The sequence below is a fragment of the Emys orbicularis genome, chromosome 2 (assembly GCF_028017835.1).
Source record: "Emys orbicularis isolate rEmyOrb1 chromosome 2, rEmyOrb1.hap1, whole genome shotgun sequence".
NCBI classification, from domain to species: domain Eukaryota; kingdom Metazoa; phylum Chordata; order Testudines; family Emydidae; genus Emys; species Emys orbicularis.
In genome coordinates, this window is record NC_088684.1 from 176,379,953 (window position 1) to 176,407,209 (window position 27,257).

At 46.6% G+C, this 27,257-nt stretch overlaps 2 protein-coding genes across 2 annotated transcripts in view; one reads left to right on the forward strand and one right to left on the reverse strand.

Annotated features, from left to right (window-relative positions):
- LOC135873590 (dynein axonemal heavy chain 5-like) overlaps positions 1-14,376 on the reverse strand; it is a 283,929-nt gene extending 269,553 nt beyond the window's left edge. The window contains exons 1-5 of the mRNA XM_065398212.1: positions 14,211-14,376; positions 3,823-3,920; positions 1,222-1,410; positions 1,046-1,120; positions 161-250 (exon numbers count right to left, since the gene is read on the reverse strand). Of these exons, the coding sequence (XP_065254284.1) occupies positions 161-250; positions 1,046-1,120; positions 1,222-1,410; positions 3,823-3,920; positions 14,211-14,376 (618 nt within the window). The remainder of the gene's footprint in view (positions 1-160; positions 251-1,045; positions 1,121-1,221; positions 1,411-3,822; positions 3,921-14,210) is intronic.
- Positions 14,377-21,896: 7,520 nt separating this feature from the next.
- EXOC3 (exocyst complex component 3) overlaps positions 21,897-27,257 on the forward strand; it is a 35,699-nt gene continuing 30,338 nt past the window's right edge. The window contains exon 1 of the mRNA XM_065398936.1: positions 21,897-21,934. The gene's annotated coding sequence lies outside the window, so the exon portion shown is untranslated. The remainder of the gene's footprint in view (positions 21,935-27,257) is intronic.

Consider the following 27,257-nt stretch of genomic DNA (forward strand, 5'->3'; position numbering starts at 1 on the left):
TATAATCTGGTGGGAGAACTTGTAATTATGGAGACACTGGTATATCTAACAATTATATAAAGCTATTTTAACATTGCACAATATTTAGCACTTACCAGTATGCCATATTTTCCATCATGAAAGCATCACAAATTTAATCTAAGGAATAAATGGATCATACCTCGGTAGAACCCATGGTAATAAATAACTTCTTCTGCAAAAGTGAACTTGAGGAAGACCCATCTGTCCTCAAAGGAACATTTGACTTTTGCTGCCAATTAAATTATAAATAAGATGTTACTAAAATAAAAATTCCATGGAAGCTATTAATCATTATGTAATTCATCCTAATTAAATGTATGAACTATAACTATAGTTTATTCTGAATCAGAGATGAATCCATAGCTCTAGACATAATCCTTGGCTCAGTTTTATCAGAGTAACGAGTGCACAATCACAGCCTCCTGCAATTGGTTTAAAAGTTCCCCTCTCACAGAAAAACTCAGAGGAGGAAGGGAAAAAAAGTCAGAAAACTTAGTCTGCAATGTTTCATAGGCAAGCCTCCTTCATGAGAGCAGGTCGTTCAAAGCCACATGGAAAGAGCAGAGAGCCCACCCCTGCTCTTGAATCAGTGCTTCCCTGTCACTAGAGCTGGGCATGGTTCAGACTAGAGGAGAAGAATGAAATAGTTGGTCCAATTCTCCTGTTTTCACAATTAGTTCCTCTAGTTTTTGAGTGCCTTATCATAGTGAACAGTCAATCCCTTTTTAAATCTTGATAACTTCCTCTTTTGGCCATTTCTGAGTCTTCTGTTTTCTACTGAGCTTAAGAATAGTACCATACCATACCATACCAAGAGGGCCTGCTCCTGTTCCCACTGAAGTCAATGGGGATTTTGCTAGTGACTTCAGAAGGAGCAGAATTAGACCTATGGTTTGTAAATACAAATGTACATGTAAGAGAATGCTCTTTAAGATTTTCTGAGCTTTCTAATAAATATGCAATTTCCTTTCAAAAATGTTTTAATCTAACTTTGCTATTTGCACCAGTAATGCTAGAAACATACCTGCCATGCATCTTGGTAAAAGAAAAGTAACTTTTTAAGTCCGTTCTCTGCAAAGAATTCTCCTACAAGCTGAAACTAAAATAAAATTACAGTGCTAGTTAATTATAAAATATTCTGAGAAAAATCTGATGTATGGCAATTTAGGAAACATTTAATAGATACAAAATAAATATTACCTTTCCATCAGAAATAATGAAGTCCTCTACTTCCTGTTCATTTAAGCCTATCCCATCTGCTAATCTTAATATCAAATACTTGTGTCTGTCGTCTAACTGAGCTCTTCTCTCCTCCTTGGTGACTTTGGCCTGCTTGGCCAATTCTTTCTTAGCTTCACTGGATAGCACTACATTTTTCTTCCCAGTTGGCTAGAAGATAAAAATGTTTTAGAAAATATATTATTTTTCAGCACCCTTTTTTTCCATTTAAAATTTAAGCAGCATATGCTGTTGCTTTTTAAGACAGTTTCAAAAATTATTTAAACAGGGAGATTTGATGGAAGGTACATTACTTGGCTTAGTGAAATGCTTTTTAACACATTTTAAATTTTTTTAAAGTTTTTATTTTACAGTAATGATACAAATAGTTGCATAGATTGATATCTACAATATTGTACAAGAAAATATCATTAAAAAGTTAAATAAAAAAAAAAGAGAGGAACATTAGTTCTAGGGAACTCTCCAAGGCAAAAATATTACACATTATAGGGCCAGTACAATTAAAACTTCACATCTGCACCTCAGAAATAGAGGTGTACTCAGACCTAAATTCACAATAAAAACGTATGTCAAAACTGGACCTAATCCATAGATGCTGAACTCTGGGAATCCAGCTTCCAAACCTCTAAGTGTTTATTTCTCAGCTTTTGGTCCATGCCCATCTCTACTGTCAGCACTGTGAACTACCATTGCAAGAGTGTTACTCAGCAGAAACAAACAAACAGCTCCACAGCAAAATCACCATCAGCCTCACTCTCCTCTCTTACTGGAACATGTTTAACTGGGCTTTCAGATGTAGCTCAGAGAAGGACTGTAATAGAAATGGAAAGAGAAAAGCCCATACAAAGGATTTTTAAACAATCTTCAGATCTGAATAATAAGGAGGAAAGCACATGGTGAAGAAGAAATTTTAGAACAAATAGCAAATCTTTACCAATTTTATAAGAAGAAATATACACCTCATAGAAAAATGAAAAGTAAAGATTCATTCCAATGAGCCAGGTCCTCTGGTTTGCAGGGTCCTGCGGCACAAAGCAGTCATATAGCCATCTTAACCACCAACCTGAGCATTCCCTTCATCTGCAGGAAACTGCTTGTGTGGTATGGGGCTGCCTTAGTTGCTCTTACAACTCCCCTCCTCCCTGTTCCCAGTGCAGGAGGTATGGCTGGGAAAAATGGGATGCGGCCACAGTGTCCTTATACTCCAGCAATCTCTAGCTAATGGAACAGTTCTTGGGGTACGGGACAGTCAGGTACAAATTATAGCAGCTGTTAGCATGCTCTTAATTACCTCAGAGATTGGGTTGACCCCCACTTGGTCACTGAATTGGGGAGCATAAATGTGACTTAAAGCCACCTTTTCCTCTACACTTTAGTCTTGCACCAGAAAATCTATCCTGATGTTTCTAAGCATCCTTTCCTACCTCTCAGAAGCATTTCCCTTACCTCTCTGAGCCCAGGACACAGGAAGAGGAGCTAAATAATTAGTTACTTGGCCGATCTATTCTTATGCCTCTAAGAGCCACATTTTTCTGATCCACACAGAATTCTTCCATTCATGGGCCATCTCTATTATTAATGTAATAGCTCTGACTTCCATGCCAGTAACAGATTTTCTTGTTTTGTATTACAATATGCCCAGGATGAAAGTTCCAATTCCAGTATCCCTCAAGCCAAATGTCATTCAACAAGAGTCAGAAGACTTACCACTTGAATGTACAATTATTAGTGATACTGGCTAGGTATAACAGGAGAATTTAAGTTTAATTTAGAGCAGTAAGTGGTGCCATTCTTAATTAGTGCTCTAGCTAATGTCACTGCAGTAAGAGTTTATCATCTCTTTGATGGATAAAATACTGGAAATTCAGTCCCTCCTTGTCTCTTAATATGGTTATTTAGGTGACTAATCAAGCATCATTTTATATATATCATCTGATGTAGGTTTTGTTGTTGTTGTTTTTTGACAATTCCACTGCTGTAGGATATTTTAAATTATTTTCTGAGTGAGGATTGTGACACAGAGAAGCTATACAGCAGATTGACATTTTTATTCAGATCATTAATGGGAGCAGAATGAGGATACACTCCTAGTGTAAGCTTCCTTCACTTTGTTTGTGAAGCACTTAGTCAAGTCTTCCTAGGTTATCTTTAACCTATGAAGACAAAGAAAAGAGGTGAACCACTGTGTGAGACACAGAAACCAAATATAAAAATATTGTAACCACAGAAAATAACAGGCCTGCTTCTGCACATGTCATGAGGGCTTCCTAGGAACTGCTGTTCATTGCTGTCAACAGAGGTTGAAGGAACTCGGCACCACCCAAAAGGCACTTAGGCCCAGATCCTCAAAGGTATGCAGGTGCCAAACTCCCATTGATTTCAATGAGAATTAAGCACCTAAATATCTTCGAGGATCCAGGCCTTAGCACCTTGCAGGTCTGTACCAAATTTAGCAACTGCATTTTGACAATGACCCCTTCAAGAATGATCTGTAAAGGAAAAGCTTTGATAGTTAAAAGACAAAAGTTAGGTGACAAGAGATTTTAAAATGAAATCACTTGCCGAAACAGCAGCAGTTGAAGATGACACTGTTATAGCTGATCTTGGCTCAGTGTTCTTCTTAAAGGCACCTCTACGCCTGTGGCCCTTTCCTTCACCATCTAGGATAAAGAAATGGCAAGCTATAGTTATTCATATTAACTGGCTGTATATGCAATACAGTGCATCTTTAACACCAGCAATCACAAGTGATGATAGGAAAGTTGCTATAAAGCATCTATCTTTGAAAAGGAACTAAGGAAAATTCTGGGAATTATAGATCAGAGAGCCCTTCCTTGGTGCAAGTGAAACTGAGGTCTACACTAGGCTTTTATGTCGAATTTAGCGCCGTTACATCGAATTAACCCTGCACCCGTCCACACCACGAAGCTATTTAGTTCGACATAGAGCTCTCTTAAATTCGACTTCTGTACTCCTCCAAAACGAGAGGAGTAGCGCTAAATTTGAAATGGCCATATCGAATTAGGCTAGGTGTGGATGGAAATCGACGGTAATAGCTCCGGGAGCTATCCCACAGTGCACCACTCTGTTGATGCTCTGGACAGCAGTCCGAGCTCGGATGCTCTGATCAGCCACACAGGAAAAGCCCCGGGAAAATTTGAATTCCTTTTCCTGTCTGGGCAGTTTGAATCTCATTCCCTGTTTGGACAGCGTGGCGAGCTCAGCAGCACTGGCAACGATGCAGAGCTCTCCAGCAGAGATGGCCGTGCAATCTAATAGAAGGAGGGCCCCAGCATGGACTGATCGGGAAGTCTTGGATCTCATCGCTGTGTGGGGCGATGAGTCCGTGCTTTCAGAGCTGCGCTCCAAAAGACGGAATGCAAAGATCTACGAGAAGATCTCTAAAGCCATGGCAGAGAGAGGATACAGCCGGGATGCAACGCAGTGCCGCGTGAAAATCAAGGAGCTGAGACAAGGCTACCAAAAAACCAAAGAGGCAAACGGACGCTCCGGATCCCATCCCCACACATCCCGTTTCTACGAGGCACTGCATTCCATCCTAGGTGCGTCCGCCACCACTACCCCACCACTGACCGTGGACTCTGAGGATGGGATATTGTCCGCGGCAGGTTCCTCGTCGGACATGTTAGCGGACGGGGAAGATGAAGAAGGAGATGAGGAGGACGAGGCAGTCGACAGCGCTGGCACCGCTGATTTCCCCGACAGCCAGGATCTCTTCATCACCCTTACCGAGATCCCCTACCAACCGTCCCCATCCCTTACCCCGGAGACAGAATCAGGGGAAGGATCAAGCAGTAAGTGCTTTAAATATCTAAACATTTATTTTTACAAGAACTGAAATATTTATAATATTAACAATGGCTGTTTATTAAAGTGCTTAAACATGTAAACAATTATCTGCAAAAAAACTGGAATATTTACAATAGTAACAAAGGGTTTTTCATGATTTGTCTGCCTTAGGCTCTTCACAATTTAGTCCCAAGTATTTAAAAAATTTTTTACAATGTCCGGTAAGTCATGATTATGCTGCCCAAGACGCTCCACTCTTTAGTCCCAGTGCACCTACGCGAAAATCCGGTCAATATGGCCGGGGATGGAGGCGAAATCCTCATAGGAGAACTCCTCGTAGGTCTCATGAAGGTACATTTCCAGCCTGTTCATCAGGTTCCTGGGTAGGGCGATCTTAGTGGGCCCTCCGTGGTACGACACGTTACCGCGCCACGACACCATCAGATACTCTGGTATCATTGCCCTGCAGAGCATAGCGGCAAACGGCCCTGGTTTCTGAAGGCTTTCTCGAAACATCCTTTCCCTCTGGGACTCCGAGATCCTCAGCAGGGTGATGTCGCTCATTACGCCCTGCTTTGAATTAGGGAGGGGAATGTTAGTATTGGGACTGCTTTACAGCCACGCGGTGGAGGGAGAGGGGCAGCATACAGGGATCTTTCCCTGGAACAGCCGCGAGGGGGTGGGACAGGGGCATAGTTCATGCTGTCCTGATTGCTGGCAGCAGAGACTGGCATTGCTTTCAATGTGAAAGGAGGCCAGTGCTACTAGTACAGTGTTAAGCAGCCAGAAGTCTACGGCTTACCATGATTGCACGCTACAGAAGTTCAGGTGTCCTGCCACGCTTCTCAGATAACTGCAAGACCACTGCAGGACCCCAGGCACTGAAGGCGATGGCCGAAAATTCGACCTTGTCCTGAGTGCGCATGTGAGAGGTGCAGTGCATGGTCTTGTTCACAGAGAAAGACTAGGTTCTTTGTACACAACTTCATTTATCTGTCTCAGGAATTCACTCCATTTTTCCCATTCACACAGACACATCTGCGACTGTCTCCCAACCCAGCCTGTCAGCACACTCCCAGAGGCTAGCGCAGATTAGGAGGAGGAAGAAGAAGACGCGGGAGGACATGTTCTCAGAACTAATGAGCTGCTCCCGAGCCCAGGCAGCCCAGCAGACACAGTGGAGGGAGAACTTGTCCCAAATGCACCGAGCAGTCATGGAACGGGAGGAGAGGTGGCGTCAGGAGGACCAGCAGGCTACTGAAAAGCTGCTTGGACTTCTGAGGGAGCAAACGGACACGCTCCGGCGCCTTGTGGATGTTCTGCAAGACCGGAGGCAGGAGGACAGAGCCCCGCTGCAGTCTATCTCTAACCGCCCTCCCCCGCCACCAAGTCCCACACCCCCCTCACCCAAAGTACAAAGAAGGAGGGGCGGCAAGGGCCGTTAAAACTTTCAGTCAACCCCTGCAGACTGCTCTAGCACTAGAAGGCTCTCATTCCCCAAAATTTTAAAAGTCCTTTCCTACACACCTCACAGAAGCCCCCGTGCAAGTTTCAACCCCCACGTTTCATGTCTGGTTCATAATAAAATATTCGTTTCTGTTAATTACTGTTTCCATGATTTTATTTTGGAGGAGAGTCTGTCTGAACGAGGGGAAGGGGCATGGTAATTGGACAGGACAGTCACCTTTACCAGGGTACAGAGGCGGGGTCAGGTCCAGGATCAGGACACATACCCAGTGCAGTGACTAGTGACCCTGTTCAATCTGGGAGGTGGTTTTCATGTTCTGGGGGGGGGGGGTTGCTCTGTGACTTTGTGGCGGGGGAGGGCAGTTACAGATCTAATGCATCACAGAGCCCCGCAGCAGGGGAGCTGTAACCCTCCTCCCCCTGCCAGACAGTCACATAGCCGACACATACACGCTGTCCCGCCCAGGAGGGCTGGCAGGCTCTGTTGAAACAACCAGTCCACCACTGCGGAACCCGTCATTCCTGGAGTTTAGAAGCATCATTTGCATCACAACACTAAACCCGCACCCCGCCACAGTCTGCGTCCCAGGTTTAAAACATTCCCGCGAAAACAGTAATAAAGACAACGGTGTTCATTAACAAAACAGAACAGATTTTATTTTTTGGGAAGGGGGTGAAGGGGGTATGTAACTGGAGAGGATAGTCAAGGGTAACTGGGTAAAGAAACGGTGGCAAGTTCAGGTTCTGAGTCCACAAACTTAAAATTCACTGGTGACCCTGCTCAGTCTGGAAACTGTCTTTCAAAGCCTCCCGGATGCACAGTGCGTCCCGCTGGGCTCTTCTAATCTCCCGGCTGTCTGGCTGGGAGTAATCAGCAGCCAGGCGATTTGCCTCAACCTCCCACCCCACCATAAAGGTCTCCCCCTTGCTCTCACAGAGATTGTGGAGCACACAGCAAGCTGCAATAACAATGGGGATATTGGTTTCGCTGAGATCACAGCGAGTCAGTAAGCTTCTCCATCTCCCCTTGAGACGGCCAAAAGCACACTCCACCACCATTCTGCACTTGCTGAGCCGGTAGTTGAACAGTTCTTTTTCTGTGTCCAGGGCGCCAGTATAGGGCTTCATGAGCCAGGGCATTAGCGGGTATGCTGGGTCCCCGAGGATCACTGTAGGCATCTCCACATCCCCAAGAGTTATTTTGTGGTCCGGGAAGTAAATACCTTCCTGCAGCCTTCTAAACAGACCAGAGTTCCTGAACACGCGAGCGTCATGAACCTTGCCCGGCCATCCAACGTTGATGTTAGTGAAACGTCCCTTATGGTCCACCAGTGCTTGCAGCACCATTGAAAAGTAGCCCTTTCGGTTGATGTACTGGCTGGCCTGGTGGTCCGGTCCCAGGATAGGGATGTGAGTCCCATCTATAGCCCCACCGCAGTTTGGGAATCCCATCGCGGCGAAGCCATCTATGATGGCCTGCGCGTTTCCCAGGGTCACTACCTTTGACAGCAGTACCTTCACGATTGCCTTGGCTACTTGCATGACAACAACCCCCACGGTAGACTTGCCCACGCCAAACTGGTTCGCGACTGACCGGTAGCTGTCCGGCGTTGCAAGCTTCCAGAGGGCTATGGCCACTCGCTTCTGGACAGTCAGGGCTGCTCGCATCCGGGTGTCCTTGCGCTTCAGGGCAGGGGACAGCAACTCACAAAGTTCGAGGAAAGTCCCCTTCCGCATGCGAAAGTTTCGCAGCCACTGGGATTCATCCCAGACCTGAAGCACTATGCGGTCCCACCAGTCCGTGCTTGTTTCACGGGCCCAGAATCGCCGTTCCACAGTATCCACAAGACCCATTGCCACCGTGATGTCCTCGGCACTGGGTGTTGTGGTTTCAGACAGGCGTGTGCTACTCTCGGAGTTCAGGTCCTCACCCCGGTGCCGTAGCCTCCTCGCCTGATTTCTCTCTATCTGCCTCAGTGAAAGGTCGATGATGAGCTGCGATGCGTTGACAACGGCCACAACTGCAGCGATGGTCACAGCGGGATCCATGCTCGCAGTGCTGTGGCGTCCGCGCTGTCACTGACCAGAAAAGTGCGCGAACTGATTTCCCGCCGGCGCTTTCAGGGAGGGAGGGCGGGAGTGATGGTTGGATGACGACAGTTACCCAAAACCACCCTCGACACATTTTTTTACCCAGAAGGCAATGGCGGCTCGACCCAGAATTCCAATGGGCAGCGGGGACTGCGGGACCTGTGGGATAGCTGCCCACAGTGCACCGCTTCCAATGTCGACGCTTGCCCCGTTAGTGTGGACTGACAAAGTCGAATTACTGTCCTTAGTGTGGACACACACGTTCGACTTTGTAATATCGATTCCACATATTCGATTTAACTAAAATCGAACTACTCTCGTAGTGTAGACATACCCTGAGTATCTATTTAACAACAGAATAGTACCACATGCACAATCATTTTGGGGATTTTTTTGTTACATGTTAATTGAAAAAAATTGTAACACTGCAAGCATAAATTAAACAAATACATGTATATGTATTTGACAGGAAGCAGGGCCGGCTCCAGGCACCAGCTTACCAAGCAGGTGCTTGGGGTGGCCGCTCCGGAGAGGGGCGGCACGTCCAGCTGTTCGGCGGCAATTCGGCGGTCGGTCCCTCACTCCCGCTCGGAGCGAAGGACCTCCCGCCGAATTGCCGCCGCAGATCGCGATCGCGGCTTTGTTTGTTTGTTTGTTTGGCTGCTTGGGGCGGCCAAAACCCTGGAGCCGGCCCTGACAGGAAGAATGCAAATATTTCCCTGAACTAATCCATAGTGCCACTACTCTCTCCTCAAGACCTACCTCTGTCACAGTGTCTCTAAGAAATCAATGCCTTTGGGCTTGATTTTGCTACCCTTACTCAAATTGTACCTTACCCTGTGAGCAGTACTTTTAATTTGGAGTGCAGCGCTCCTCAAGAAAAGTAATGTTTGCAGGGGGAGGGATAGCTCAGTGGTTTGAGCATTGGCCTGCTAAACCTAGGGTTGTGAGCTCAATCCTTGAGGGGGCTATTTAGGGATTTAAGGCAAAAATCTGTCTGAGGATTAGTCCTGCTTTAAGCAGGGGGTTGGACTAAATGACCTCCTGAGGTCCCTTCCAACCCTGATATTCTATGAACTGGACTATTCATAATTATTAGAAGAAGAAAATTGTAAATGTATATATTTAATTGTAACGGTCTCCCACTACCCTTTGTATGTCACTTGTCTTGCAAGCTCATTGAGGGAGGGATTGTGTCTTCATGTATGTTTGTACAGCATCTAGAACAATGAAGCCCTGGTCCTGACTGGGCCTCTGGATGCTATCATAATACCAATATTAAATAATAATAAAATCCACTTTTCAGTCATATGTACTAGTTAGAGTAAGTTGGAATACTGTCTTTTTTCCCATGGAAAATTTTGACGAAAAATTAAAATTTAAAAATTTCAGTCAAAAATTTAAAAAATTCTAGCTGAAAACCTAACATTATCAGCCAAAAGCGTGCAGCAGAAAATAAACATTTTTGATTCAAAACACCTACACAGTGCCTCACGAGAGTTGCAGTTTAGTTGAAAAACCCAATTTTCTGTTTCAGTTTTGACAGAAAAATTTTGACCAGCCCTAGAGCTAGCTTTAAAAAGCATACATCGATGCTTCATCAATATTCTATATCACTGGTGTGAAAGAATCCTATACTGTGTGATTCCAGATAAATAACACAGACATAAACTAAAATCTTGCCCCTCTAAAAATTAAAAGCACTCTGTGAACTTGATTTTTTTTTAAGTTGACTAATTTTTAAAAAATTCCAGTTTCTGGATAGAGTATCTTTTATTGTCCTGAATGGTCTTTCTATCTCTCATATTAAAAATATGTTTTTCTTGCTCCCTTGTTGATGTAATATTCCCATACATGAGGTTGCTTAAGTGCATTTCCTCTAAACATAATTATTAAAAATGAAGGGAATCACCCAGTAAACCAGTATCAACATCCATTTACATGCCTTACCACACAAACACACTCATAGACTCCTCAGCCACACAACAAAGTTGCTTTCTTTTCCAAAACACAATTATCCACAATGCAAATCCTTTTCCTCACAGTCACACTAACACACAATGTTAACATGATAAATTAACAATATCCTGGACAAACCTTACTGAATTGAGTTAAATACTTTGGGGGTCCATACTATTCAAAATGTAATTGTTCAAGTGTTATTGTGAGATAATATGAAACTGCTCTAGGATAGTGTCTGCAAAAGTAATTCTTTCAGTTATCAGTCCTTTGAAGCCACCATCCTAGAGAGGTTCACATATATTGTTCAGACTGGATTCTCCCGGGACCAACAGACAAAGAGCGGATTTCTGGATAAGTAACCTGGTTTTAAACAGCCTCAGAGCTTTTGATCTGATCCAGCAAATGGACAAGATCTCCATTCTACAGCAGGGGGAGGCGATTCATAGGGAACGGTTGGAAGGACTGACACTCTGACCAGAGCCTTTGGGCAGGGGGTGGAGGGTGATCTCTGGTAAGCTTATTAGCATGGGTATGGGTTCTTTTATTGTTTTAATGTGTTTTCTCTGTAGTGCTTTTACCTTAAGAATAAAATATGCTTGCTTAGGAAAACTTGTGTGATAACTTATAACTATGGGCAGTCACGCTGTGTACTGTCACTGAGGGGGGAGGCAAACAGGCCTGCTTAGGCAGACTCTTCTTTGCTGGGAATAACACAGTGAAGACAAGGAACTGTTCAACCTAGAGATACTCTGGTCAGGAGAGACAGGGACACAGGACTCCACCCAAGAAAGCAATGGCTCGGGAGCTGGAAGCCTGAGAGTGGGTGCCTTTGCTGGACCACTGAGGGGAAGTACAGGTGCAGATGCCCTGAGCTTGTGTATGACTGTGAAGAACTGGGTGCATGCATGGTAGGTGGCTGTATATTGGAATAGACAGGGAGTCTGTTGTGGAATGGAAGAGTCTGTGAGTGTGTCTGGCTATTAGGACATTTGGATGTTGAGGCCCTGATTCAGCACTATATTGCTATGCTGGATGTTGGGAGGCTCCCAGCAAACATGTCTGATCAATCAGAAACTACAGTGAAGCTGATAGTCATGCTAGTCACCTTCCATTCAGGTGAATGAGGGATCGATTAAATGCCCCTTCATTTAGTGATAGCTAAAACAATGAATGCCATTGCCCAAGGTCTAAAGTGAATGCAAACTCAGGGGCCAGGGATTGATATGGTTGCTGCTGTCCATCAGAGCATGGGTAAACAGTGAACCAGAGAGCAGACACAAAGCAAAGAAAAAGCAGGAGAAATTCTGGTAGTGTGGCTTTTTGGGCAGAGTGGAAGCTGGAAAGGCAGGCTTGGAGTTCTCCTAATGGAAACAAGCTGCCATGGGTAGTGCGTGAATCGCCAGGTGGAGGAGGCTAGGCCTCAGCCACACCCCTTCCACCTGAGGCCCCGCCCTTCCACACACACCCCCACCAGAGCCAGAGCCCCTCCACCGGAGCCGCCAGCCCCCACCCCAACCTAGCTCCCCTCCCCCAACCCCGGAGCACCGGGAGGCTGGCAGTGCAGACACAGCTTCCCCTGCCCCGGAGCACTGGGAGGGCAGGCAGCGTGGCTGCAGCCCCCCAGCCCTGGAGCACAAGGAGGGCTGGTGGCACAGCCTGAGCCGGGGCCACCCCAGAGGGAAAATGGACTCCAGCCACAAGCGGGAAGCAGGCAGAAAGGAGCCTGAGAGCAGAGCATGGGTGGGGCCATGCCTCACTATTTGGGGAGGCAGAGCCTCCCCCAGCCTATGATACCCGCCACCCATGCAAGCTGCAATGTGCAGACTATCTGTTAACTGCTCAGGCCAAAGGAGCAACAGTAATAAGGTCAAGTATCAGAGGGGTAGCCGTGTTAGTCTGGATCTGTAAAAAGCAACAAACAGCCCTGTGGCACCTTATAGACTAACAGATGTATTGGAGCATAAGCTTTCGTGGGTGAATACCCACTTCGTCAGATGCATGTAATGGAAATTTCCAGAGGCAGGTATAAATATGCAGGCAAGAATCAGTCTGGAGATAACGAGGTTAGTTCAATCAGGGAGGGTGAGGCCCTCTTCTAGCAGTTGAGGTGTGAACACCAAGGGAGGAGAAACTGTTTTTGTAGCTGGCTAGCCATTCACAGTCTTTGTTTAGTCAGTAATAAGGTCACAGTCCTGCAAAGTGCTCAGAACTCTAGCCCTGAACCAGCAAAACACTCCAGAATGTGCTTACCTTTAAGTGTATGAGTGGTCCCAATGAAGACAATGGATTTACTCAGATGCTTAAAGCTAAGCACATGCGTAAGTGCATTGCTGGATCAGGGCTGATGACCTCTGAGTTCAGGACAGATTGTTATACATATCAATGCTAGTTTGTTGACTTCCTTTGTGGACTATGGACTAAACTCTCCCAGGCAAGGGAGGATGAGACTGAAATGTTCTGACTGCTTCCAAACTGTGGAGGAACATTAGGAAAACTGCACCCCAGCTGAAATGCCTGGAGAGAAAAGGACTATTTTGGTGTGAAGGTTTTTGTTTCAAATTTTATTTGAGAGGCTTTGCAGCCAGTCAGGGCAGAGCAAGATGGAAATAATTAAAAAGGGCTACGCTTCCATAGCAGTATTAATAATATCCATTAAAGACCCAACTAATACCTTCTAAATACATTTTAAAATTAAGCTGGAAACCCGTTAGACCCTGGAATTTCACCACTTTTCATACTTGCTATTGCCTCTAAAACTTCTCTGTTATTTCTTCATCTAAATTTTCATTATCAATCTCACATATTTTTGGCAAGCCTCCTACTTCCAGATAGGTTTTAATAACTTCAGCATATGGAATAACCGGAATATGAAAGTTACTATAATTACAATGGAAAACACACATATTTCACTAGGATGTGTAACTTCCTCTTGCTGATCATTTTAACCGGTGAGATTGCTTTTGAACCCCTTCAAGTTCATGAACCAACAACTTGTCACATGTATTTTCTTTCTCATAGAAATTCTGTTATGTATACCTTAGAGGTTTTCAGTAATGTTTATCATCAGCATATTCAATTTCCCCATAGTATTAGTTATCTGTCAACATTTTTTTCTAATCTGTAGTTCTATGAATCTGTTGCTACCTATTTTTGTTGAGCTCTTTCCTCTTTTGCGCTAGTTATTAGATAACTCCTAAATATTGCTTTTCCTGTCTCCTAAAGAAGCCCTCGCCTTATTGTCTTTATCATTTAATTGAAAGTACCGAACAATGTTGTCACAGATCCACAGGATCGGTGCTATGGCCCCAGCTTTGGAACAGTCTCTGGGAGGACCCCTTCAGGGTGCCAGACTCCCTAGGGGTCTCACTCTTTCTCCGGGATAAGCCATGCAACTTCACTGCCTCGTTAGGCTGGACCTCTGGGCCTTCAGCACCCCTGCTTCACACCGTGAGCTTTGTGATTATGAGCCTTTGTTAATCTAGGCCCTACCTTCCCTACAGGTGCAGGGGCCTGTTTTAAAGTGAACAATTCTACTGAATAGTGAGTTTCTTTTTTTGTTCCTAGAAAATCATTTCCCAGACAGTGTCACTATAAAGCATTTCCATTATTTCCTCCCCTACCTTTGCTGATAGTGATGAGAGGCGGACTGAGCTCAGTGTCAGGCTTGGAGACAGCTAAGGCCTCTCTTGGCTCTTGGTCTGCTTCTTGCTGTGCAGGTTCAGGGGTAGCAGGGCTGAGCTCACCTCCGCCCCCTGATTCAGTCACGCATCCCCCTGCCGCCTCCATCTGCACCAGCACACAAAGTAACCTAAGACAATGAGATAGAAGATGACTGACTGCTGGACAGTGAAGTTCACAAACTGTCCTTGTAACATTAAAAGAAAGGTGCACATTTACTACACCTTCAAGTTTTTTTCCCATTTATAGCATCCAACACTACAGAACAGGGGACTTTTGACTAGCAGTACATCCAATTGCTTCCCATCTCAAGTTTTTGCAAATTCAGTTAAAATGGGACGTAGTTAGATCCAAACTACCCACAGCTTTAGTTTTGCAAAACTACCCCAGCTGGTGGTTTGCAAAACAATAAAAGCCCCTCTCTATTTGTCCTTAATACAACTATCCTGAGAGTTTTTATGATTGTCTCTGTCATTATCCCTTACTCAGATTTGCAATTATTGGAGTTAGAAACTCACCCTTTTGGGGAGAGCGTAAGCTCCTACTGTAAACTCTGTTGCAGGTCCTGCAGAGAAGCCTGGGGCACAAGGAGCTGGGAGACTTGCTTGCTCTCTTAGCAGGTTTTTGAGTTTGCTGTCTTCCTGGGCACTCTGAATTCCTCAGCTGCTACAGCAATTCTTGCAAACCCAGCAAAAACTCCAGAGCCCTGGAGACACCTCATCTCTCCCTATTCCCCACTTTGCCTGCTGAGGTTTTCATTTCATTATTGTCCATCAGTCTTTTTCATGTAATTTAATTTTCTCTGTAAGAGAAGGGAAACCTCCAAACAAACAGCTCCCTTGAGCCTCCCCACTTGCTAATGTGCTGTTGCTATGGAGCATACGTACACACAGTGGAATTGTACACTGACTCATGGGAGGGCATAGTTAGCTGTATCCCAGCAATGAAGTGTTTCTTCTTAACAACAACCTCCCAGAGAGCTGGAAATTCTTTGTATTCTCTTCAGGTTACATTATGCAATTGCCTGTGCTCTGTACTATGTGAAAGTTACTACACCCATTTCAGAAAAAAGATTTAGCAATTACTTTCAGTTGGCATTTCTTCTCTCTCTCTGCTGGGGCAAGGCTATTTAGAAATGAATATGAAATGCATTGTATTGCTTGCTATTTGTGTTGCTGCTGCAACTGACAATATCTGACATTTGTAATTTGTTTTAAATGTATTACCTGTAATCCCTCTATGAGGTGGTGTCCGCAGGACAAGGGATGGGTTCAATATCTTCTAGGGGCTCTCTTAACATAGCAAAACAGAAATGGCTCAAGCCTTCACCCAGTAATGTGGGAAAACTAAATACCACCCCTAGATGCCTCTAAGAGGCAACACTTCCCCACTCGCAAGCACTGAGTCTGCATATCACAAAAGAAAACTTTTATTAAAAGGGAAAGGGAAACCAGCATTCATTTGGGAAAACACCGCAACAACAATTCAAAAGCATGTAAACCATAAGTAAACACCCGCCCCACAGCACATTGGGCAGTGTCCTTTGCCTCAGTTACCCACCTCTGGTGTGAAAGTCCAATGGACAAATGTCCCTTTAACATGCCACTCCCCTTTCCCTCCACTGCACTCCTCTCACAGTTGGTTGTCTGTGTCACGCTGTCTGGAATGTCTTACAAGCAAGAATACCAACCTCAGGGCAGACTGTTAAGATGCAGGGTAGACACCCCAAACCGGTGGTGTGTTCTAAAATTAGATTCACCAAGGCAGTAATAAAAGTGAACTTCTGGATCACTATAACAAGCTTACCATGGAGTCACAGACAGTCCCCTTAGACCAGTGATTTTCAAAGTTTTTTTTCTTGGGACCCAGTTGAAGAAAACTGTTGATGTCCGCAACCCAATGGAGCTGAGGATGAGGGGCTTGGGATGTGGGAGGGGCTCAGGGCTGGGGCAGAGGGTTGGAGTGCAGGAGTGAGGGCTGCGGGGTGGGGGCTCTGGGGCTGGGATGAGGGGTTTGGGGTGCAGGACGAGGTTCCAGGTTTGGGGAGGGCTCAGGGATGGGGCGGGGGATTGGGGCACGGGGTTGGGGTGCAGACTTACCTCTGGCGGCTACCGGTCAGCGGCACAGCCAGGGTGCGGAGGCAGGCTTTCCGCCTGTCCTGGCACCGTGGACTGTGCTGCACCCCGGAAGTGACCAGCAGCATGTCTGTCTCCTAGGTTGAGGCACACAAGCAGCTTTGCGCAACTCTCGCCCAGAGGCACCGCACCGCCCCCCCCCCCCCCAGTTCCGGCCAATGGGAGTGCGGAGCCAGTGCTCGGGGCGGGCACAGTGCATGGAGCCCCGTGGCCCCCCTGCTGGCCGCTTCCGGAGCACAGCGCAGTGTCGAAACAGGTAGGCACTAGCCTGCCTTAGCTGGGCAGCACCGCCAACGGGACTTTTAATGTCCCGGTTGGCGGTGCTGACCAGAGCGACCCAGTGCCTGACATGCCGCAACCCAGTACTGGGTCGTAACCCGAAGTTTTAAAAACGCTGCCTTAGACTGTCCAGTATATCTTGCGACCCAGACAAACCGGACTTAGTGATAAATGGTCACTCACACCAAAATTCATACAATATTCAGGTTGCTTCCAGTCCCAAGAGACCAGTCACTTACCCAAAGATCAATTGGTACCCTAGATCTTACACCAAAGACAATGCCCATAGCCAAACCTGTAATAAACTACATAAAGGTTTATTAACTAGAGAAAAGAAATGAGAATTATTTACAGGTTAAAGCAAGCAGACATATACGCACAAATGAGATACCTAAATCGTAAGGGTGACAGAGTTGTCATGATCTGTCAATTCAAAGCGGACCCAGGGGTAACCCCTGGGGATCTCTGCTTCAGTTTAGAGTCTCTGGCCCTGTCAGAACTTAAACAACGAAGAGAGATGGAAAACTTTCCTGTCACTTTGTTTTATTTCTTTCATTCAGCTTCCAAATCCACAGGACATGCTTCCTTTCACATAGCATTTCCAGGGTGTGATATGGCCATTATCCAATCCTTTGTATTGTGATGTTCCTTGATGGCCAATCCGATTTTGATAGTCCTTCTGAATGGGCAGAAGAGACAATTCCCATGCCTGAGTTCACAAGTTCAGAGCAAACATTTTCAAAATTATAAAGCAAAATTTACGTATTTTCTTATAGCATGGAATACCGACATTACAAGTGAGATTAACGCATGAAGCAATTTACAAGCATTTCATAGCATCTAAACATTTCATACATTCTTATAATATATTAACCTATTTTGAGCAAAACTAACATACAGGTGACCTGGTCTGGTCTCCAGCTAGGAGTTTGTTAGTTCTTAGCTAATGCCTGCAGCCTGGGCAAGAGCTAGAACCTGTTTGTCAGCATCACAGTTTGAGGTCACAGAAATCCCAGAATTCAGTGGTGCATTTACATGGGTTCACTTCTCACCCCTGAAAACATCAGGGAGGCACTGAGCAATGCCTCTACTGCTGCCGCTGCCAGCAGCCACTGCCACTGTTGGCCACTGGCTGCTGCCTCTCCCACTGCTCAGCGCTGCTGCTCTCTCTGCTGCCATTTGCCGCTATCTCTGCCACCACGTGCCACTGCTGCCACTGTTATCTCTGCCACTGCTTACTGCCACCTCTGCAATGTCGAGTTCTGAGGTTCTGCCACTTAGCCCAGTTCTTAGTGATTTCAGCTCGATTTCACTGGATAGTGGGGAATCTCACTACTACTCCAGCCTCTGCATCATCTCTCACTGCAACGCTGCCCTTTGTAATTTGAGCCAGGGGTTCTGGAAGCATAAACCCTGAAATTTTTTTTAAAAGTTTAAAAAGTTTCTAGGTGGTTTTTTTTTTTTTTTTTTTTTTGCCCAGAGCTAGAATCATAAAGTCACAGAACTGGAAGGGACCTCGAGAGGTCATCTAGTCCAGTCCCCTGCACTCATATTACAAATCATATTATTGATGTGATGCAAGTGAAAATGGTCTACGTCTGTTGAGTTTTGCCCAAGGTAGTGCATGGCACACACTAAATCTTTGGGGGACCCAAATTGAGAACAGTATTTAAGAAAATGTACATTTTTACACTGCCCATGCACAAGTACAGAAAAATGGCTAGAATGTTTCCATCCCGGTCATTTTATGCACTTTAAACTCAACTCTTGTAAGTGCTCGAAAATCCAGTTACTCAGATTGCTTTAAATTTGGAAGCATGAGGCAGTCCAAATGTGCCGTCATCTGAGCAAGGGGTTCCAGGCCATCCCCAAAAAACTGTTCGCTTCTGCTGCCTTGTACTGTTGAACTGAGATTAATGACTGGATGAATCACAGACCTCTTGATGACTGTGAACTCACCCTTCAATTAACACAACTAAGGATAAGTTCATCATAAGCCCCCACCTAAGACATAAGGAATACTGAACTCAGTGACTGCAATTTGTGAGTCTTGGGTGGCAATTTCATTTTTGGGGGAACATAATCAAGTATTTTCTCGGGAAAAAATAAGATGTGAATGCTTCCCATGGGAGAAGTATTGGGGATGGAGAAGTGGGGGAAAGGGAGAGAAGGGTTTGGGGCTGCTATGGGGTTTTGGGGATGAATGGTAGGCAAGTGAGAGAGATTGGGGGCTCAGGTGAAGGTGACATGGGATCCCCAAGCTCTGTCAGTGCATCCCAACCCCCTAACCCTCCCATTTCTACCAGTGGACCCCATCCTTTCTGCACCCCAACCACCCTGCAACGCCAGCCCTGCCAGTGCACCCCAACCACCCTGCACCCCAGCATTACAACTGCACTCAATGCCCCGATCCCAACCTTCCTGTACCTCCCAGCTCTACCAGTGCACCCCAATGTCCTTGCACCACCATCTCTGCCAATGCAACTCATCCAATCCTGCACCCCACACTCTTCCAGCACATCTCACCCAATCCTGCATTCCATGGGCGGCGCATGAACCCCCCCCCAGTTCGGGGAGGCTAGCCCCCAGCCCTACCCGTTCTGCCCGAGGCTCCTTCCCTTCCTTCCCCAACTAGAGCCCCGTGCCCCCCACCACGCCTGGAGGAGCCCCGCCCCAGTCACCCCAAGTCCTGGCCCACGGGTACTCCCCAAGTCCCAGCCCGCCAGCTGCCCCACCCCAGTCCCGTCTCGAGCAGCCCCAGCCCCGGAACACCGGGAATCCCAAGCGCCGGGCGGTAGAGTTGCCAACTTTCTAATTGCACAAAACCAAACACCCTTGCCCCGCCCCTTCTCCAAGGTCCCACACTTGCTCACTCCATCCCCCCACCCTCAATCACTTTCACCAGGCTGGGGCAGGGGGTTGGGGTATGGAAGGGGGTGAGGGCTCCGACTGGCGGTGCAAGCTCCGGGGTGGAGGTTGGGGTGAGGGCTCCAGGGTGGGGCCAGAAATGAGGGGTTCAGGGTGCAGGAGGGGGCTCCTGACTAGGGATTGGGGTGCAGGGGAGGTGAGGGCTCCGGCTGGGGGTGCGGGCTCTGGGGCGGGACCAAAAATGAGGGGATTGGGATGCAGGAGGGGGCTCCAGGCTGGGGCCAAGGGGTTCAGAGTGCAGGAGAGGGTGCAGGCTCTGGGAAGGAGTTAGGGTGCGGGGGGGGGTCAGGGCTGGGGCAGGGGGTTGGGGTGCAAGAGGGGGTTTGGGGTGTGGGCTCTGGCCAGGCAGTGCTTACCTCAGGCAGCTCCCGGAAACAGCCGGCATGTCTGGCTCCTAGGCGGAGGGGCCTGGGGACTCTGTGTGCTGTCTGCAGCCGCAGGCGTCACCAACGCAGCTCCCACTGGCCGTGGTTCCCAGCCAAGGGAAGCTGCAGAGCCGGTGCTCAGGGTGGGGGCAGTGTGCAGAGTCCCCATGGCTGCCCCTGCATCTAGGAGCCGGACATGCTGGCCGCTTCCGGGAGCCACGTGGAGCCAGGGCAGGCAGGGAGCCTGCCTTAGCCCTCCTGCACCGCCAACTGAACTTTTAGCGGCCCAGAGCCACCACAGTCCCTTTTCGACCGGGCGTTCCGGTCGAAAACCAGACACCTGGCAACCTCACTGGGCAACCCCGGCCCCAGAGCACCGGGCGGACCAGGCCCTGGCAGGCCCACACCATCCGCTTCGGGGAAGCAACTGAGCAAGGGCCGGAAGAGGAGTAGCCTGGGCTGGGGACAAGGTGGAAGGGCGGGATGCATGAGGGTACCTTGGGGTGAAGTGTGGGTAAGGCCTGGCTGTTAGGGGAGGCTTAGTCTCCCCTAGCCTATGACACCCACCACCTATGCTGCATCCCCAGCTCTGCCAGTACACCTCACTCACTCCTGAACCCAGGGCCGTCCTTACCCATATGCAAACTATGCAGCTGCGTGGACACCAGGAAACTTGGGGCACCAAATTTCCTGGTGCCCTGCACAGCTGTGTGCTGCTCCAGGCCCTGCCCCACCTCTTTCCCAGGCCCCCCGCCCCGCCTCTTCCCACCCTGCTCCACCCCAGCCCTGCCCCCACTCCACCCCTTCCCAAAGCCTCCGCCCCACCTCTTCCCACCCCTGCTCCGCCCCTGAGGACTGCAGCAGGGCCGGGCCCCAAGCAAACATAAATAAATAAATAAAACCTCTGGGAGCGCAACTGCCGAAGGAAAAAAAAAAAAAAAGAATGTCCGGAATGCCGCCCCAAGCATGTGCTTGGTTTGCTGGTGCCTAGAGCCAGTCCTGGCAGCCACGCCCCCGGTGAGTGCTGGGGGGTGGTTCCCCCCTGCCCCCAAGCCAGCCCCCCCATGGAGGACTGGGCCCCCCCGTGGGGGGCTGCATAGAGCCCCAGAATAGCTAGGGACAGCCCTGCCTGCACCCCCAGCTCTGTCAGTGCACCTCACCCAATCCTGCATCCCAAACTCTGCCAATGCACTCCAATCCCCTTGTGCCCTCCATCTCTACCAGTGCACCCCAACCTTCCTGCATCCAACAGCTCTTCCAGTGAAGGAGACAGGTGTGCATGTGAAACTGTACTGGCACAAAGAGCCAGGGGTGGGGAAGAGACAGGTAGTGACAGGAAAAAGTTGGAGGGGGGGGGAGGTCAAGTTTGGTGGGTGGGAACAGCCAGAAGGCCTGTGCTCACTACAGCACACTCCCCGCCACAGCCTGGCATGGAGCCCAAGATCCCTGTGTTTCATCCCTCCTTCTCTTATCCAAACACTAGTGAAACCCACTGGTAAATGTGTGTCTCACCCCCTCGGGCTGGCCGCACAGAGGATGACAGCCTACTGCTGCTGCTGCAGTCACGCCACTGGCGCGGGTATCAGAGCTCTAGGCAGTGGAGCCAGGCTGACTGAGGAATTACTTTCACGCTGCTCTCCAGGAGACGCTTTCAAATCCCGCCCCATGAGCACAAGGGGGAAGGGCGCGAAGCGAGCGCCAAGCCCCTCTCTAGGACAGACCGAGCCCTGCGCAGACAGCAGTGAAGAACTTTCAGCGCAGGCGCAATCGGGAATTGGGAGGGCGGTGAATGGGAAAGGGTTCCGCGCATGTGCAATAGGAGAAGGGGGGGGAAAGAATTGGTTCTGCGCTTGCGCAGTGAGCGTGAGGTGCCGGACTATCGCTCTACGATTCCGGCGTCGAGGTCAGCGCCTGCGCATTGGGCGCCTGTCAGTGGCTTCCTGAGAGCTCGCAGCGCAGGTACGAAGTGGCGGCCTTCGAGGCCGGTGTCGCTCCGCCTGGTCCCTGCGGGGAGTTGACTGCGGATGGGCCCGGTGGGCTGCAGGCAGGACCGGGCTCTGGGTCAGGGGAGTCCCCCACGCGGGGCCGGGCGCTGCGGGAAGCCGCCCCCGCCACAGCCGGCCCGGGTGCGGGGGAGGTGGGGGGATGGGAGTGGGGCGGGTCAGGCTGGCCCAGGTGGGATTGGTGCCGGGGGTCAGGCTGGCCCAGGTGGGTTTGGTTGTTGTCTCGTTGGCATGATGAGCTGTGCAGATATTGTGAGGAACAATAGTTCTTCTTATCTGTGTGTGTGGTGGTATGACCCTAACTCAGGACAACTTGGGGTCCTGTGTAGGTCACAACCACCATCAGGTCCTTTTTCTTTGTGCCGTTGGGATGCAGGTGCAGTGGGATAGATCAGATAGGCCCTTTCTGTCTGGTATGCTTTCAAGTAGAGTTCAGGTGTCCTTGTATTATTCTCGGCTCTCTGTGAGCTGAGGGGTGAAAACATTATCTACTTTCTGACCTTGGAGGGTTCTGGTCTGAATTTTAGGATTTGTTATCTTTTATTTGCAGAGGCCAGTGCAGAAGAGTAGCCAGGGAATCTTTGAGCAGCCCTCTGCATTGCTCATGGCTTATGTAGTCCAAATATCACGTGTTCAGTGTGGGAAGCAGTTTTAAATGTTGCCCTGTTACTTCCCTGATATGGTTGCTGTCCTGAAGAGCTTGTGCATTAGGGGCCTCTCCTGAAGCACAGAAGAAAGAGAGGGCAGGGTGACTCAAATTAGTCTTTACTCTTCTTTCTCCTCTTAGTTCCTTACCACTCATGACAAAATCCCAATTCTCCCTCATATCTTGCAACGCTCTGCTCCCCAACTCCTCTTTTCTCTGTCCCTTGAAAAATGTCACTCATAATTCAGTTTGTACAAACTTGTTATAAAACAAGTATTGTAACAATTTAGATATCTATATTAGCTCCCTTTGTGAAAGCACCTTGAGCACTTTTCAACATATTTCAATTCACCTAATACAAGTACTGTAGTGCAGTCTCTTTATAGTGGAAGTTGAACTTACAAACGTAGAATTATGTACAAAAAATAACTGCATACAAAAATAAAACAATGTAAAACTTTAGAATCTACAAGTCCATTCAGTCTTACTTCAGATAATCGCTCAGACAAACAAGTTTGGTTACAATTTGTAGAAGATAATGTTGCCCATGTCTTGTTTACAATGTCACCTGAAAGTGAGAACAGGTGTTCACGTGGCACTGTTGTAGCGGGCACCGCAAGATACTTACATGCCAGCTGTGCTAAAGATTAATATTTCCCTTCATGCTTCAACTACCATTCCAGAAGACATGCATCCATGCTGATGATAGGTTCTGCTCGATAACGATCCAAAGCAGAGCAGACTAACGCATGTTCATTTTCATCATCTGAGTCAGATGCCACCAGAAAAAGGTTGATTTTCTTTTTTGGTGGTTCGGGTTTTGTAGTTTCTGCATCAGAGTGTTGCTCTTAAGATATCTGAAAGCATTCTCCACACCTCGTCCCTCTCAGATTTTGGAAGGCACTTCAGATTCTTAAACCTGGAATCGAGTGCTGTATCTATTCTTAGAAATTTCACATTGCATTTTGTCAAATCTGCTGTGAAAGTGTTCTTAAAACAAACATGTGCTGGGTCATCATCTGAGCCCGCCATAACTATGGCAGAAATATATGGCAGAATGCAGGTAAAACAGAACAGGAAACATACAATTCTCCCCCCAAGGAGTACAGTCACAAATTTAATGAACGCATTATTTTTTCAATGAGCATCATCAGCATGGAAGCATGTCCTCTGAAATGGTGGCCAAAGCACGAAGGGGTAAATGTTTAGCATATCTGGCACGTAAATACCTTGCAATGCCAGCTACAAACGTGCCATGCGAATGTCTGTTCTCACTTTTAGTTGACGTAAATAAGAAGCAGTCAGCAGTATCATCTCCCATAAATGTTGTTTGTCTTAGCAATTGGCTGAACAAGAAGTAGGACTGAGTGGACTTGTAGGCTCTAAAATTTTACATTGTTTTGTTTTTGAGTGCAGTTATGTAATAAATACAAAATCTACATTTGTAAGTTACACTTTCATGATAAAGAGATAGCGCTACAGTACTTGTATGAGGTGAATTGAAAAATACTATTTCTTTTGTTCATAATTTTTACAGTGCAAATATTTGTAATAAAAATAATATAAAGTGAGCACTGTACATTTTGTATTCTATGTTGTAATAGAAATCAATATGTTTGAAAATGTAGAAAAATATCCAAAAGTTTAAAAATTTTCAGTTGGTATTCTATTGTTTAACAGTGCGATTAATCGCGATTAATTTTTTTAATCATGATCCATTTTTTTTTTTTACTTAATCACGTGAGTTAACTGCAATTAATCGACAGCCTTAGTACACACACACAATTAGTATCACCTCTAATTTCTAACAATACAGTATAGGTTTGCATTTCAAAGTTCTAGCCTATCTACCATGGAATGGCCCTAATGATCATTTATATACTTTTTAACATATCTCTACAGATTGGCTCTGGTTCATTTACCCTGCAAGCTGCTTAACCCTTTCTGGCCATGCGTCACACTTTGTATAAGTTTCATTGCAATTATATAACAGTGGTAGCAGCAATGATTTGCATGATCATATTTTAATTAGATAACTTCACAGGGGGCTTCCCAGGATGTGTTATGGGGGGGGGGGAGGGAGGAATATGACTGGGTGGAAGTTCCCTACTGTAGTCCGAGTCCAATCAGAGAATAGAGTCTCTAAGAAATTTATTTCAGTGCTTAACTACCCAGAGAGTTAAGAAGTTTTTTCTAATGTCCAACCTAAACCTCCCTTGCTGCAATTTAAGCCCATTGCTTCTTGGCCTATCCTCAGAGGTTAAGAAGAACAATTTTTCTTCCTCCTCCTTGTAACAACCTTTTACATACTTGAAAACTGTTATCATGTCCTTTCTCAGTCTTCTCTTTTCCAAACTAAACAAACCCAATTTTTTCAATCTTCCCTCATAGGTCATGTTTTCTAGACCTTTTATAATTTTTGTTGCTCTTCTCTGGGCTCTCTCCAGTTTGTCCACATCTTTCCTGAAATGTGCCCAGAACTGGACACAATACTTCAGTTGAGGCCTAATCAGCACAGAATAGAGCAGAAGAATTGCTTCTCATGCCTTGCTTACAACACTCCTGCTAATACATCCCATAATGATGTTTGCTTTTTTTTGCAACAGTGTTAAACTGTTGACTCATACTTAGCTTGTGATCCACTATGATCCCCAGATCCCTTTCCGCAGTACTCCTTCGTAGGCAGTCATTTCCCATTTTGTATGTGAGCAACTGATTGTTCCTTCCTAAATGGAGTACTTTGCATTTGTCCTTATTGAATTTCATCCTATTTACTTTAGACCATTTTTCCAGTTTGTCCAGATCATTTTTGAATTTTAATCCTGTCCTCCAAAGCGCATGCAACCCCTCCCAGCTTGGTATCATCCACAAACATTATAAGTGTACTTTCTATGCCATTATCTAAATCATTGATGATGATATTGAACAGAACCGGACCCAGAACTGATCCCTGCGGGACCCCACTCATTATGCCCTTCCAGCATGACTGTGAACCACTGATAACTACTCTCTGGGAATGGTTTTCCAACCAGTTTTGCACCCACCTTATAATAGGCCCATCTAGGTTGCATTCCCGTAGTTTGTTTATGAGAAGGTCATGCAAGACAGTATCAAAAGCTTTACTAAAGTCAAGCTATACCACGTCTACTGCTTCCCCCCATTAACAAGGCTTGTTACCCTGTCAAAGAAAGCTATCAGGTTGATTTGACACAATTTGTTTTTGACAAATCCATGCTGATTGTTACTTATCACCTTATTATCTTCTAGATGTTTGTAAATTGATTGCTTAATTATCTTTCCGGGTACAGAAGTTAAGCTGACTGGTCTGTAATTTCCTGGGTTGTCCTTATTTCCCTTTTTATAGATGGGCACTATATTTATTTACATGTATGAACTTGCCACTGAAATAAGTTGCAGAAACAAATTAGGTTATGTATATTGTTATGCAATTTATAAATTAGGTGTTGGTCTTTGGCAGATTTGGGAATTTACTAGGAACCTTAGGGTATCTCTAAACTGCATATGGGAGTGAATTTCCCAGCCCAGGTCCACAGACTCATGGTAGTAGGGGTGGTGCTAGAATACTTAAAATAGCTGTGTAGACATTGCTTTGATGTTGTAGCTCATGCTGGAACTGGGCAGGGAGGCTCACTCCCAGATGCAATATAGACATTCTTAGTGACAGAGTATGAGAACATACGCTTTTCTGGTTTTGTTTTTCAGGTGCATTTTTGTGTTTAGATAAAAGCCTTCAAATATTCTTCAAATCAATATCAATATCAAATCACATATATTCTTCAAATCAATACTACATATGTGCTTGTGCTTTGTCTGGAAAAAATGTTCTGAAATAACAAAGTACTTGAAGTGTCAAAGGAGTATATTGAGTGTTTGTGGTACTTTTCCCTTTAACAGAAGGATATACTGTGTTTTTTCCTTGAATAGATGTGTGTTCGAATATGGGAAGGGGAGGTGAATAAGAAGGGGGAGGATCTAAAGATACTAATAATACCCAGATGAAAACTGGTAGGATGAAGTTAAGACTGAGGGTACATATGTATTTTACCCTAAATTACTGATTACAGGGATATTGTAATTATAAAAAAAAAAATAGAATCCCAGGAAATTCAAAGTTAAGATTAAACTTAAAAGAAATCCAAAGATGTTAAAGTATGAAAATGCAATTTGGGTTCCCAAACAAGCTTAACTTTGCCCCATCGCAATAGAATAATCATACAATTATGCTTAAAGTATTTGTGTTGCTGATTAAATTTATTTTTAAAAGACACATTGAATTTTTTCTGCCCCTCCCCCCCCGGTCCTGCGGCAGCCAAGTTTCCCTCCTCCCCCGCTTCTTCCCACAGCTTGGTGCATTCCGGCCCCTCTGCCCCTCCTCCTCCCTCTCCCTGCCCGCGATGGCCCTTGTGAGGGGGAGGGGGAAGAGCGGCAGCCTGCACACAGCTCCGTAGAGCAGGCAGAGAGAGGTAGGGATGGGCCTGGGGGAAGGGGGTGGAACAGGGCATATCCCTCCCAGCCCCCTGCCATGAGCCGCTCAGGGCAGGGGGCTGGGAGCACCCCCATGAGCCGAGCACCTCAGCCTTCTGCCCTGCACCCCCCACACCCCCCCCAGCCT